Source organism: Pogonomyrmex barbatus, unplaced genomic scaffold (genome assembly GCF_055798465.1).
Source record: "Pogonomyrmex barbatus isolate J1 unplaced genomic scaffold, ASM5579846v1 scaffold1, whole genome shotgun sequence".
Taxonomy (NCBI): domain Eukaryota; kingdom Metazoa; phylum Arthropoda; class Insecta; order Hymenoptera; family Formicidae; genus Pogonomyrmex; species Pogonomyrmex barbatus.
The window spans coordinates 23,167,303-23,178,670 of NW_028297098.1; the positions used below are offsets into that span (position 1 = coordinate 23,167,303).

The window sequence follows — 11,368 nt, forward strand, 5'->3', positions numbered from 1 at the left end:
TATATATGCTGACCTTGATATCTATATAAAACTCATGCCTCTCTTTCTAATGTTTACTACAGACTGTTCATCATGAAATGAATTCTGTGAAACCGTGTTCGTGTATCGTGTATCGATACAGGTCGAAACTTTTAAAAAACGGCTTTTATCAATCACAATGTTATCGATAATATTATTTTATTTATTCATGCCATTTTCAATATTAACAGTGGCACAGATTACAACGGACACACACAAGATTGCTCCGAAAGACTACATGTTGAGATCGACGGAAAGTGAAAATTTGAAAATTATTTTGAATTACGTTCGAGGCAAGCAACAATTCTATTCGTCAATATTTTCTCTCGTCTATTTCAACGCTCGATCTAGTTTTGTAGATTTTTTATCCAAGTATGTAGCGAGTGAATCTATCATTAGTTACAAGATCACGATAAATGATTTCTCACAAAAATCGTCATGGCAGAATCGCGTAGATCTTACATGGATCTTCGTCGTCGATAATATGAATATTTTGAATTCCTTTGTGCACGAACAAAGCCATATCTGGAAGGCTACCAATCAATACGTAGTAATTGTCACGACTCCAAATACAACTTTGCTGCAGGAAACTTTTCAGACGATTTGGAGAAACTACAACGTCTTTAGAATTATCACTATTTCGATAGAAGATAACTTTCAATGTTTGAGCAGATATTTGCCGTTTGAAAAAAATCGTCAAAACGAGTATGGCGTCGTACGAAAGATCTGTTTAATGAATCAAGAAGACAACGACGAGCTCTACACTAATTTTGAAGATTTGAACGGATATCCTATACGCGTGATCGTCTTCTCATCTTTGATGATGAAGATTACATTCGATCAAGATACGAAGAACTCTAAGTTTAGTGGACTGGATGCATACGTAATGTCGTTGTTGGAACGAGCTATGGGGACTCGGTTTCGTATTAACGTGTTTCGTATTGTTAATTTCACTGACCCCTTTCATAGTACTCTCCAATACATCGAGAACGGCGAGTCGGAAATGATTATCAACAGTTTCTTTGCTCATCGATATAAGGAATATCGAAGTTACGAATTCACGACTAGCGTTTACGAAGACAAGTTGTGCTTGATCGCACCTACGGCTGGTTTCGTACCTAAATCGTATATGCCAATAATGTCGTTCGCGCCTGATCTATGGATGGCCCTCGCAGTATATAACATTCTTGTGTCCGTCCTATGGTTCTTCATCAAATATTACAGCGTATCGTTTCGTCGGCAGGAGATCATTCTCCTTCCTCTAACGAGAACAACGGGGTACATACTTTCGCGACGATCAAATTTACTGCCAGCAATACATCCTTACGCTTCATCATGTTTCGACCTTGTCGAAGCTTCATGCTATCCGTTGAAAGAAGACGGTGATGCCGGCAGTACGACCGCTCAAAGAGCTTTCTTGATCGGCACGCTTTTCTTCGGACTTATCATTACCGGTCTCTATCAAAGTTGTCTCATGTCTAGCTTGAGCGATCCCTTTCATTACCCCGAATTGAATACTTTAGAAGACGTCGCCAACTCGAATCTCACTATCATTACAAAGTACTATAATCTGAAAGAGAACTCGTTCACGGGAAATACAACTCTGGACAATAAATTGCGGAGTAAGATTGAAATATTTGTCTCTAATGAATCTACTAATGACGTCGTGGCCTTTGGCAGAAAGGTGATCGCCATCACCCGTTACGCGTCGGTTAAGTTGGGGGACATGTCCAAATATTATGACGTGGACGGCAATGAACTGCTCCACATCGTCGAGGAATGCCCGATCACCTATTTATTATCCTACGTAATGAGACCTCATTCCCCATACCGGGAGAGAATCAATGGATTATTGCTACGGATGCGAGAAGCAGGTCTCGTTCATTTATGGTACGAGCGCATGGCTTATCCGTCGTACGTAGCCGAGCAGAAAAGAAAGATAGACAAGAGCGAGAGAAGAATTAAACTGACTATGGAACATTATTCTCTCACATTCGTCGGACTTATGTTTGGTTTATTTTCTTGCACTGTCGTGTTTCTCACGGAACTGTATTTCGCCAAGAGGATCCTGTCGCCAACAAAAACGTAAAAGTTTTTTGAAGAATAAAACATCCTCGTATTATCTCGCTATCTTATGCGAGTGAGTGAAAGCTCATGACATAGCTCGGCACATTTCATTCTCGCTAGCTTTGTCTTCCTTTCGGTCTAAACTTCGCGTACAGCAAAGTTAATTATAGAGAACTTTACATCTGATTGGCTTAACATATATACATCATCGTATATTGTCTCACGTGACGATACCGGACTTGATCGTGATGATTCGATCAACAGCTGTTTCATTCGCAGCACAGTCTCGAGTTTGATTAATTGAACATAATAGAAGCTACGTCTCCCTGTCACCCTCAACTATCGATCGTGAAAAAAGGTCCTTTATTTGCGATATACCGATGTCGCACTAATGAATTGGCGGTAAAGCGACTTTCTAGAGAGAGAAACAGAGTTTATTTTAAGAATCTACGAAAATACATACAACACGCCTATATGTCCCTCTCTCGCTCCAGTCGCTCTTTCAAAGAAAAAGAAGAAGAAGAAGAAGAAGAAGAAGAAGAAGAAGAAGAAGAAGAAGAAGAAGAAGAAGATGGAAGAGGAGGAGGAGGAGGAAATTTAGTCGTGGATAGTTACTCGATTATAGAGTCATGGCTTCTCAGAGATGCATATTATTGGCAACGATTCTAATCACTATTTGTTTAGGTACAAATTATAACATTATACAAATTATGACGTGTTTGATATCGTATCGATATAAAACTTCAGGATGTAAACATATTTAATATTCTTTCATAGATATATCGTCCATCGTTGTCGTTGCTGCTGCTACTACCGCTGCCACCGTCACCGCTATTTTATGGGATCCAAAGATATCGAGGTGATTACTATCGTTTTCACATCTTTATACAAAGATTTGATCTCTCTCTCTCTCTCTCTTTCTCTCTCCCCCCCTCTCTCTCTCTCTCTCTCCGTTCTCTCTTTGCTCTGACAATTGATCATTAATCTATTGTGTAAAAAGTGAGAAATCGTGTAAATTTCTTTTTCGCATTATACATTGTCGCATTATACGTCGAAGCAAATTATATATAATATTTGTTATATACTACTACTCACGTTTAGTAGTGTAGATTGATAAAATATATGAAAAATTTCTTTTTTCTCATTGTTTCTCGCTATAATCTAATCTCCAAATCCAATCCAGAAGATATAATTTATTAAGATTACAATTATTTATTAATTCATATGAATCGAAGAATTTTTGATAAATCTTATCAATTTACAATATCATATACGTGTGTACATAAACGGAAAGATGTGTATACAGATTAATTTATTTTAATGTGCAAAATGATCGCGAGCAAAATGATTTATGACTTATCACATTAACATAATAATTCAACATTGACATGTATATATCGCATAATTGCAATGAATCTCTTTAATGACGAAGACCTCTAAAAATTAGATACGAATCACTATCGACTATTATTTAATGTGTCGTATTGAATCATACCATAGGTACATAAATAGTTATAACTTGGACAGGGGACCGGTATTCTATGAAGCGTACTATCCAAACAATCCCGACGCTTTCCAAGAGAAACACTACTTTGATCGAAACACAATGTTGGAAACGAGTTTTCAAATGCCCTTCCGTAGTGAACGTTCAACGAGTTTTAATAATGAAAAAAATTCGCAAGCTGCGAATATCGAAGAAATTTCCAAGCTTGTTAGAAGAGCGATTTCTCATGATCTATATAATTGGAATGTTCTTCAGGAATACCTAGATAGTACCGTTCATCGAGATCGATCAATGCCTCAGTTGAATATATATTCTCGAGGAAGTCGCAAAGACAAGGAAGATGGTAGTTACACATTTCCAGTAAATCGTCAATCATTCGATGTGTCGAAACAATCAAATATCGAGAAATTGTTACCTTTTCGAAAATTGGAAACACATGATGCAAAACAAGGTTCAGTATATTTCGAAAGAATCGACACTAGAGGAAATACAATGACGAATGGAATGAGTGTCAGTAAAATGCAAACTGATGATATCCCGCCGTTGGTTGACATAATCTCCGACTCGTTACCTCCGGAGAACATTTTTCAACCGCGGCCTCAATTGATTAGATATACATTTTTCAAGAAACTAACATCTCCGCGGCTCGATGAACAAACTGAAAAAACGATTGACAAGTCTACACCACGAACTTATGGTGATAATATCATTCATCAAAAGATCACTAATGACAACCAAAATGATGGCAACAGACAAATGGAAGAAAATGTCAAAAGAACATCTATTGAAGTAAGTAAATTATCGCGACACAAAACGCGTCATCATCACGGTGAATGGTCTAAACGAAATTATTTCATTCATTATCGCTCGGAACCTATTGGCTACCCGACTGTCTCATAGAAACAAAACATGTAATTATAATTATATATATCATTATCTCATCGTTAAATCTTATATTCTTAAATAATATTGACGAATTGTACTATCTCAAACTATTTATTGAATGTATTATTATTGAATATACATATGCAACAATTATATATCTTTCATTTATAATTTACAATAAAATATTTGTGTGAGTTATTTATACGAGTTTTTCAATTATCGTTTAAGGCTAATTCTAGGTACATAACTTTTTTTTTGTCCAATATACCATTCTAGTGACGCAAAAGTGAATTTAGTTCAACCAGCTTGTTACAACGCAATTTAACAATTTGATTGACATATTTTTATGTTAATTATAAATTCGCAAATATATTTTACATAATGACTGCGTTCAGCAGAGAAAGCAGATTAATGAGCGTTCAGTGATTTTTCAATATGATTGGTCCTTGCCTTTAGTATCTTCGTTGAATCTAAGTGTAGAAACCAATCATAATAAAGAATCACTGATCTGCTTTCTCTGCCAAATGTATTCTCTGCATAACGTAACCAATTTATTATTTTTATAGTTAAACATACTACGAATAATTAGATTTTAGATTGTACATAATAAAACGAGTATGTATATCTATTTTAGAAAATATTCATGATCTCAATGAGAACTAATAATTATTTATTGATCATGATATTTGAGGAATGTTTATATAATTCTTTTTATATTCCTAATTCTAAGTACTTAGGATGTTCATATAAAATCCAATATAATCTATCAAGATATAAATCAGAGATTATTACATTCTGATGTTTCTACATTAATCATGACGATAAGTACAAGGACGAAACCGCAAGTACTTTACAGATAGCCTACTCTATTGGAACACAACCTTTTTTGGTGAATAGTCTCAGTCAGCTACATCTATAATTTTATTTTTATTTTTTCGAGTTACTTTTTATGAAAGCGTTAAGTTAAAAGTCGTATTTTAATCAAAGTCTATCTGCATCCCTACAAAAGTAGAGTGGATTTTTTATTCGATGAAAAAAATAACACGTCACGATGCGATTTACTTTAAAAATCGCTACTTAAAATTGCCAGCTCGGACTTAATATAAAATGTAAACTCAATTATTACAATTATTATTATTATAGAAATAATAATTAAAATTTGCAATTAAAGATATGGCAAATATAGATATGCGAGAACATAAACTCAGTTAAATGGATTAGCTCCAACTCCAACTTGAAAAATTTGTGTATATACATACACATTTTAATTATACAAATTGATCAAATATACCTAAATATTTTGCAAACATTTCGTTGGTAACAACGCGTCATTTGTGTTCAGATATTTGAGTTATCCAGTCCATTATCTTTCAACTGCCAACTAGCTCGTTGTTTCGTCTAAAAAATATTAGAAATAAACTATATATGTTACCTTTATCTTATAAAATTTTATATCTATATTTGACATCTATATATCATAAAATCTTCTTTTTCTTCTTTTTATTATTGTTGATAATCTGTAGCAGTAGCAGTAGCAGTAGCAGTAGCAGTAGCAGTAGCAGTAGCAGTAGCAGTAGCAGTAGCAGTAGCAGTAGCAGTAGCAGTAGCAGTAGCAGTAGCAGTAGCAGTAGCAGTAGCAGTAGCAGTAGCAGTAGCAGTAGCAGTAGCAGTAGCAGTAGCAGTAGCAGTAGCAGTAGCAGTAGCAGTAGCAGTAGCAGTAGCAGTAGCAGTAGCAGTAGCAGTAGCAGTAGCAGTGTGTGCGTGTGAGCGCGTGTATCAAAAAGTTATCAATAATCAATGAAGAGATAGTAAAATATATCAATAATTCTGTATGTATATATGTGTACATATACACACTCGCGCACGCACACACTTACACACACACACATGCACAATATTATTGATATATTTTACTATCTCTTCATTGATTATTAACGCTCTTTTGCAATTACAATATGATTTTTCCACTAAGATATTCATAATACGATAAAAAGTTTGATGTTATAAAAAAATAACAACTACATTATTCACCTGTACTGCACTCTGGATTAAAATTAGCCAATACAAAATTACATAAAATCTCATAGGCTTTTTCCAAATCATCATTTTCTATGACAATGTCAAAGTTACCAGGTGTTTCACCTATAAATAAATATATATTACATATAAAAGTCTAAGATATATATATACATATATATATATACATACACTTAGATTTTTAAGACTTAAAACTGCACACACACACACACACACACACGCGCGCGCGCGCGCGCGACATACTTTTAAGATCTTTTAGAATGTTAATTATAAATCGTGTACACAGCATACCATATTCTAATTCAGCTCTGGCAATCGACAATCTACGTTCTAAGGATTCTTTAGTTTCTGTGTTTCTAGCTTTTAATCGTCGCTCTAGTTCTATAATAGAAGGTGGTTTTATAAATACGTAAAGAGGATTGAGGTCTGTGTGTTTTATTTGTTTCACGCCTTGTATGTCGATATCTAGTACGCACACCTTTCCTAAGCGTTGTACCTCTTCAACTGCTTGTTTGCTACAATGACATTTAGGTTGTATTGCTTTCTATATATCTATCTGATACTCGCATTTATATTTACCTCGTTCCATATAAATTCCCACTAAATGTAGCAGTTTCAATAAATTCACCATTTTGAATTTGTTCTTGCATTTTTTCTTTATTTGTGAAATGATAGTGAATTCCATCTTGTTCATCAGGTCGAGGTGCCCTGGTTGTATGAGACACTGAAAATTTGAAAGTGCCAGGAAATTCGTCAAACAATCGCTTTATCAAAGTGCTTTTTCCAGTGCCCGAAGGACCACACACTACTAATGGACGTGGTCTCTTATGAATCATACTGCAATAACCTGAAAATATATCTTTCTTAATTTTGTGTTTTATTTGCTACTTTGATTTTGAAAAGACTAAATTATTTTGAAACAAGAAGTATTATCGTTATTATCATTATTATCATCATCATAATTTTGTTAAATCCCTCTTATTATACTATTATGAGCAAAACTATGGATTTTGCATACCTATCTTTAATATCCTAAACCATTGTACTGACATTGCGATTAAAAAGATGTTGACTGCTTACAATAAAATTCTGATTCTGTGTAATTCAATAATACAAGAATCAAATGAGGATGTGACAAATTAATATGTCAGTTCTAGTCCAAAGTCAAATAATGATATATTTTATATGCATATACATAGTATATAAGGATATATATGTGATTATTTTAAAATATGCAATTACTAGTTACCATTACAAGGGTTACAAGCAAATGGAAGCATCAAAGCAGAAGTTATAAATAACAGATATAAAGTATAATAGGCCAAATAAGATATAGAAGGATGAGTATAGCTAAATAATTCTATAAGTCAAGTCCCTTTCTTGACTGTAAGGTTGAAGTGCAAATAAATTCTATTCTATTCTAGTTGCCATGTGTTATAGGTCAAGCATCAACTAATACTTCTTCTTTCAGTCCCATTGCTTATGTCTAAGCATGATGGATCTCTCTCATATACTTGTAGTGCCCATGATGATTATACACAGGTATATATGGGACCTACAGTTTAATATTGATTCCGAACAGCAAATTTTTGATAGACGTACTAGGCAAAGTTACTCTTGGTAGTTTGCCATTGTCTTCCAAAACGAGACGAGCGTAAATATTTTAACTTTACTAGGAATCGAATCCGGGACCTTTAGCATAGTAGACCAGTGTGCTATTTGCTATGCCACGCTCGCTTAACTAATACTTAAAGCGCTTAAAAACTTCGTTTGATGAATTGCATAGTTATAATATATCACACAATGTACAAAAACATAATTTTATCAATTTTTTATAACCATTAGAATACGATTTTAATAGCCAACAATATGAAACTTTGCGAAATTATATTCAACTTATAACAAATTCCTTACATAAGTATATTCTAAAATGACAATTATAATTAAAAGATGTTTTGTATGTAGTAAAGTTGATGCTTTGAATTAAGTATTTCCTAATTTTAATTTTAAATTATCAATTTATCCCTTTATCTTCCGATATCTTATCTATAGTGACAGTGAAGAAAGAAAGGAAGAGAAATTGAAAGTTAAGATTATTATCCAGATTATTTCCAATTAATAGTGAGTATATCAGATTATTAACAATCCGTGTGTAACGCCCAAAGCGATTCTTATTACCTCATTTTCCTACACAAATGTTCAAATATAAACGACTACGATTGCGAAATAAGATACAAATGATATAATGCAGTAAAATTTAACCGTACAATCAGCCATAAACCGGCCGACACGGACCGTGGATTCCATTGGTCATTTACACGCACCGACACACCCAATTGGCACTTTAGTAAAGAGCTATTTGGCGAGAGAGAGACACAGTATGCATGTTAGGCTTTGATTACATAAATATGGACTGCTAAGTAGCTCCCTTCATTCGACATCAACATTAATTTGGACAGTGGCGCTACCATGTTCTACAAACTAAAATGACATGACGTCATCGAAGCATGAGTGATTGGTCAGTGCATATTAGTTCATATCATTTGATGATCATATACGAAACTTACATATTCTGAATATGTATGAAAACCATAAATACGAGTTAATTAAATTGATTGCACGAACTTATTTAAACGTAATAATATTAAAATATCGTACTTCGGAGCGTATGAAACAAGAAATAAACATAATTCTTTTATACGGCACACATTGACAAAAACTATTATATTTAAAAGTCAATAAGTAATATTAAAATATAATAAAATATAATAAAATCAATAAGTAATATTTTTATATATTTTACATCTGTTTTTAATCAGCACATAATTTTAAAAATTATTATATAATTTTTATAAAATGTTAATAAAATATATTTATTTGTTTACGGAAATCCTTATTTCATTTCTTAATTATCCGCCATTGGGACATGGACATAGACATTTATACTACATACTAGATCGCTAACTCCTCTATTTACTGAATCTGAAAGTTGATCCTCAAAAACTTATGTATCACATAGTGCATTCATTTATGCAGTCACTACCGCAGATATCGTTCGTTTACTCCGTCTGCGAAAGTGACTGCAGCGCAATTCGTCATTCGTTTACGCAGGGCTGTATCTCATCTGTGCAGCTATCTCGGAAGTCCTGCTTTGGATGCTTTGTTTGTAGTACTGCGTAAACGAACATCAAAATGAATTTTATTAGAATAAGAAGCGAAAAGGGTTAGAAATAAATAATTGATCCAAGTAAAAAAAATAATAAGATATAATTAAAATAATAAGATAAAATAAAAAAAAATAAGAAAAAATAAGAATAAAAATAAGAAGAAATAAGAAAAAATAAGAATAATAAAATTCACAAAAAATTAATATCTAACTTTTAAGTAAAATTCATAGATTAAATATTTTTTATAATCCATTATTTATATCAATTAAATTTAATATTAATAAAATATTATTTTTTATACAATAAAAAAGTTTTATTACATTTTAATTATTTAAATATAAATTTATGTATAAAATTGTCTCTTTATTTATCATTCAAATAATTGACTCAATTTCTATTGGAAGGTACGATCCGTGCAGTTATTCACGCAGTTATCCGTTCGGTAAATTTCGATCACGTGACAAGCAGATGAGAAAGCAATAGATTGCACAAAACATTGCGTAAACAAATGCACTCTAGATGATTTGTAAGCCTTAATCCATAGAGAACTCATAAAGAAATGAATGAATTATAGTCGAAGAATAAGAGAATAATTGACTGATAAGAAATTGACCAATCATAGTCGATTATTCTATTCTTCGTCTACGATTTGTCCATTTCTTATGATTTAAGGCTTAAATCACCTATTGTAAATTGGGACTAAGAATATTGTAGAATGGCACTTAAAGGCCGGTATTCATAGTCAGTTCTTATATTTAAAATCGTTTTAAATAAACTCATACAATTATTTTATTGGTTGAAATGTTATCTTAAGACATTGTGGCGGTCCCTCGCTCACACAACTAATACCTAGCAAAGCATCCACGAAAAGTACTATGGCCCGCATAGCGCAGTATAGCGCGCCAATCTTAGATACTTGGAGGTCGATCATGTAACTTTTTTCCTAGGGCGGAATGTGAAAAATGAAAAGTTTCACGTGAACTTACGATCATGTACGATTTTGCGGAATCATATAACTCTCTCAAACGTGAAAATGTGAAATTTTTCACGTGAACTTTTTTGCCATGTACCTTGGTGGCGGAAATCTAGAGAATTAATAAATATGCTTTGGAATTAGAGAAAATTAGGGCTGCATTAGGATTAAGTGTACATAGTACATATACAATTGATTATTAAAAGATGTATATAATACTGTATCAATAAAATCATTTTCATTAGTTGTAAAACCTATGAAATTATGTTTCATTTCACTTTCCACACATCCAAGCTACATACATAATCTGTATATGAAAAGTTTCATGTGAAATGTCAAGGTGAAAAATGAAAAGTAAAAAGTGAAAAATCAAAAGTGAAAAATTTCACGTAGTTACATGATTGACCCCTAGAGAGCCTAGGTTCGAATCTCACCGCGACCAACATCTTTTTCCGCCATCAAATTCAGCACATCGTGGACAACGCTCCTCACCAACGCCACAATATGATAGGAACTTTTATTTTCAAATAATCAAATAAGAGGATAAGTAGCAAATATAATGTGCAAAACACAATTTGTAATTTAAATTATAAAAATAATTACTGTATTATTTCGACAATAATAATTTAATAAATTAAAATTATATAATTTTAATTCTGATATATACAATTATTTATTTATGTAACAAACGATTAGTATTCCAGTAAAACAATGATT

At 32.9% G+C, this 11,368-nt stretch overlaps 4 protein-coding genes across 9 annotated transcripts in view; 2 read left to right on the forward strand and 2 right to left on the reverse strand.

Moving 5' to 3' along the window:
* Positions 1 to 134: 134 nt before the first annotated feature.
* On the forward strand, positions 135 to 2,134 carry LOC105433664 (uncharacterized). The gene has a single exon (XM_011649075.3). It carries the CDS (start codon positions 158 to 160, stop codon positions 2,105 to 2,107), a length of 1,950 nt encoding a protein of 649 aa, XP_011647377.2. The 5' UTR covers positions 135 to 157; the 3' UTR covers positions 2,108 to 2,134.
* A 225-nt stretch (positions 2,135 to 2,359) lies between these two features.
* Positions 2,360 to 4,672, forward strand: LOC105433666 (uncharacterized). Its single transcript, XM_089071882.1, has 3 exons — positions 2,360 to 2,769; positions 2,863 to 2,944; positions 3,586 to 4,672. Exons 1-3 carry the CDS (start codon positions 2,715 to 2,717, stop codon positions 4,487 to 4,489), a joined length of 1,041 nt encoding a protein of 346 aa, XP_088928008.1. The 5' UTR covers positions 2,360 to 2,714; the 3' UTR covers positions 4,490 to 4,672.
* On the reverse strand, positions 4,567 to 8,959 carry LOC105433667 (guanylate kinase). Of its 6 annotated transcripts, none has more exons than XM_089071906.1 (6): positions 8,690 to 8,945; positions 7,530 to 7,606; positions 7,091 to 7,358; positions 6,803 to 7,026; positions 6,506 to 6,616; positions 4,567 to 5,872 (listed from the first exon to the last, which is right to left on the reverse strand). In XM_089071906.1, the coding sequence occupies exons 2-6, from the start codon at positions 7,561 to 7,563 to the stop codon at positions 5,856 to 5,858; spliced, it is 654 nt and encodes a 217-aa protein (XP_088928032.1). In that variant the 5' UTR covers positions 7,564 to 7,606; positions 8,690 to 8,945; the 3' UTR covers positions 4,567 to 5,855. The 6 variants fall into 6 exon arrangements, with proteins under 6 accessions (XP_088928032.1, XP_088928029.1, XP_088928023.1 ...); XM_089071903.1 differs by having other exon boundaries at positions 7,530 to 7,664; XM_089071897.1 differs by lacking the exon at positions 7,530 to 7,606 and having other exon boundaries at positions 8,779 to 8,954.
* Positions 8,960 to 9,606: 647 nt separating this feature from the next.
* LOC105433668 (ribosomal protein S6 kinase 2 beta) overlaps positions 9,607 to 11,368 on the reverse strand; it is a 6,601-nt gene continuing 4,839 nt past the window's right edge. The window contains exon 14 of the mRNA XM_011649080.3: positions 9,607 to 9,683. Coding sequence (XP_011647382.2) covers positions 9,607 to 9,683 — 77 coding nt within the window. The remainder of the gene's footprint in view (positions 9,684 to 11,368) is intronic.

Coding starts and splice junctions, on each gene's coding strand:
- LOC105433664 (XM_011649075.3), top strand. CDS start 158: ATGTTATCGATAATATTATTTTATTTATTCATGCCATTTTCAATATTA.
- LOC105433666 (XM_089071882.1), top strand. CDS start 2,715: ATGGCTTCTCAGAGATGCATATTATTGGCAACGATTCTAATCACTATT. Junction 2,770..2,862: donor TCTAATCACTATTTGTTTAG/GTACAAATTATA, acceptor ATTCTTTCATAG/ATATATCGTCCATCGTTGTC. Junction 2,945..3,585: donor TGGGATCCAAAGATATCGAG/GTGATTACTATC, acceptor ATCATACCATAG/GTACATAAATAGTTATAACT.
- LOC105433667 (XM_089071897.1), bottom strand. CDS start 8,818: ATGGAATCCACGGTCCGTGTCGGCCGGTTTATGGCTGATT. Junction 7,359..8,778: donor CGGCCGGTTTATGGCTGATT/GTACGGTTAAAT, acceptor ATATATTTTCAG/GTTATTGCAGTATGATTCAT. Junction 7,027..7,090: donor GGGAATTTATATGGAACGAG/GTAAATATAAAT, acceptor ATGTCATTGTAG/CAAACAAGCAGTTGAAGAGG.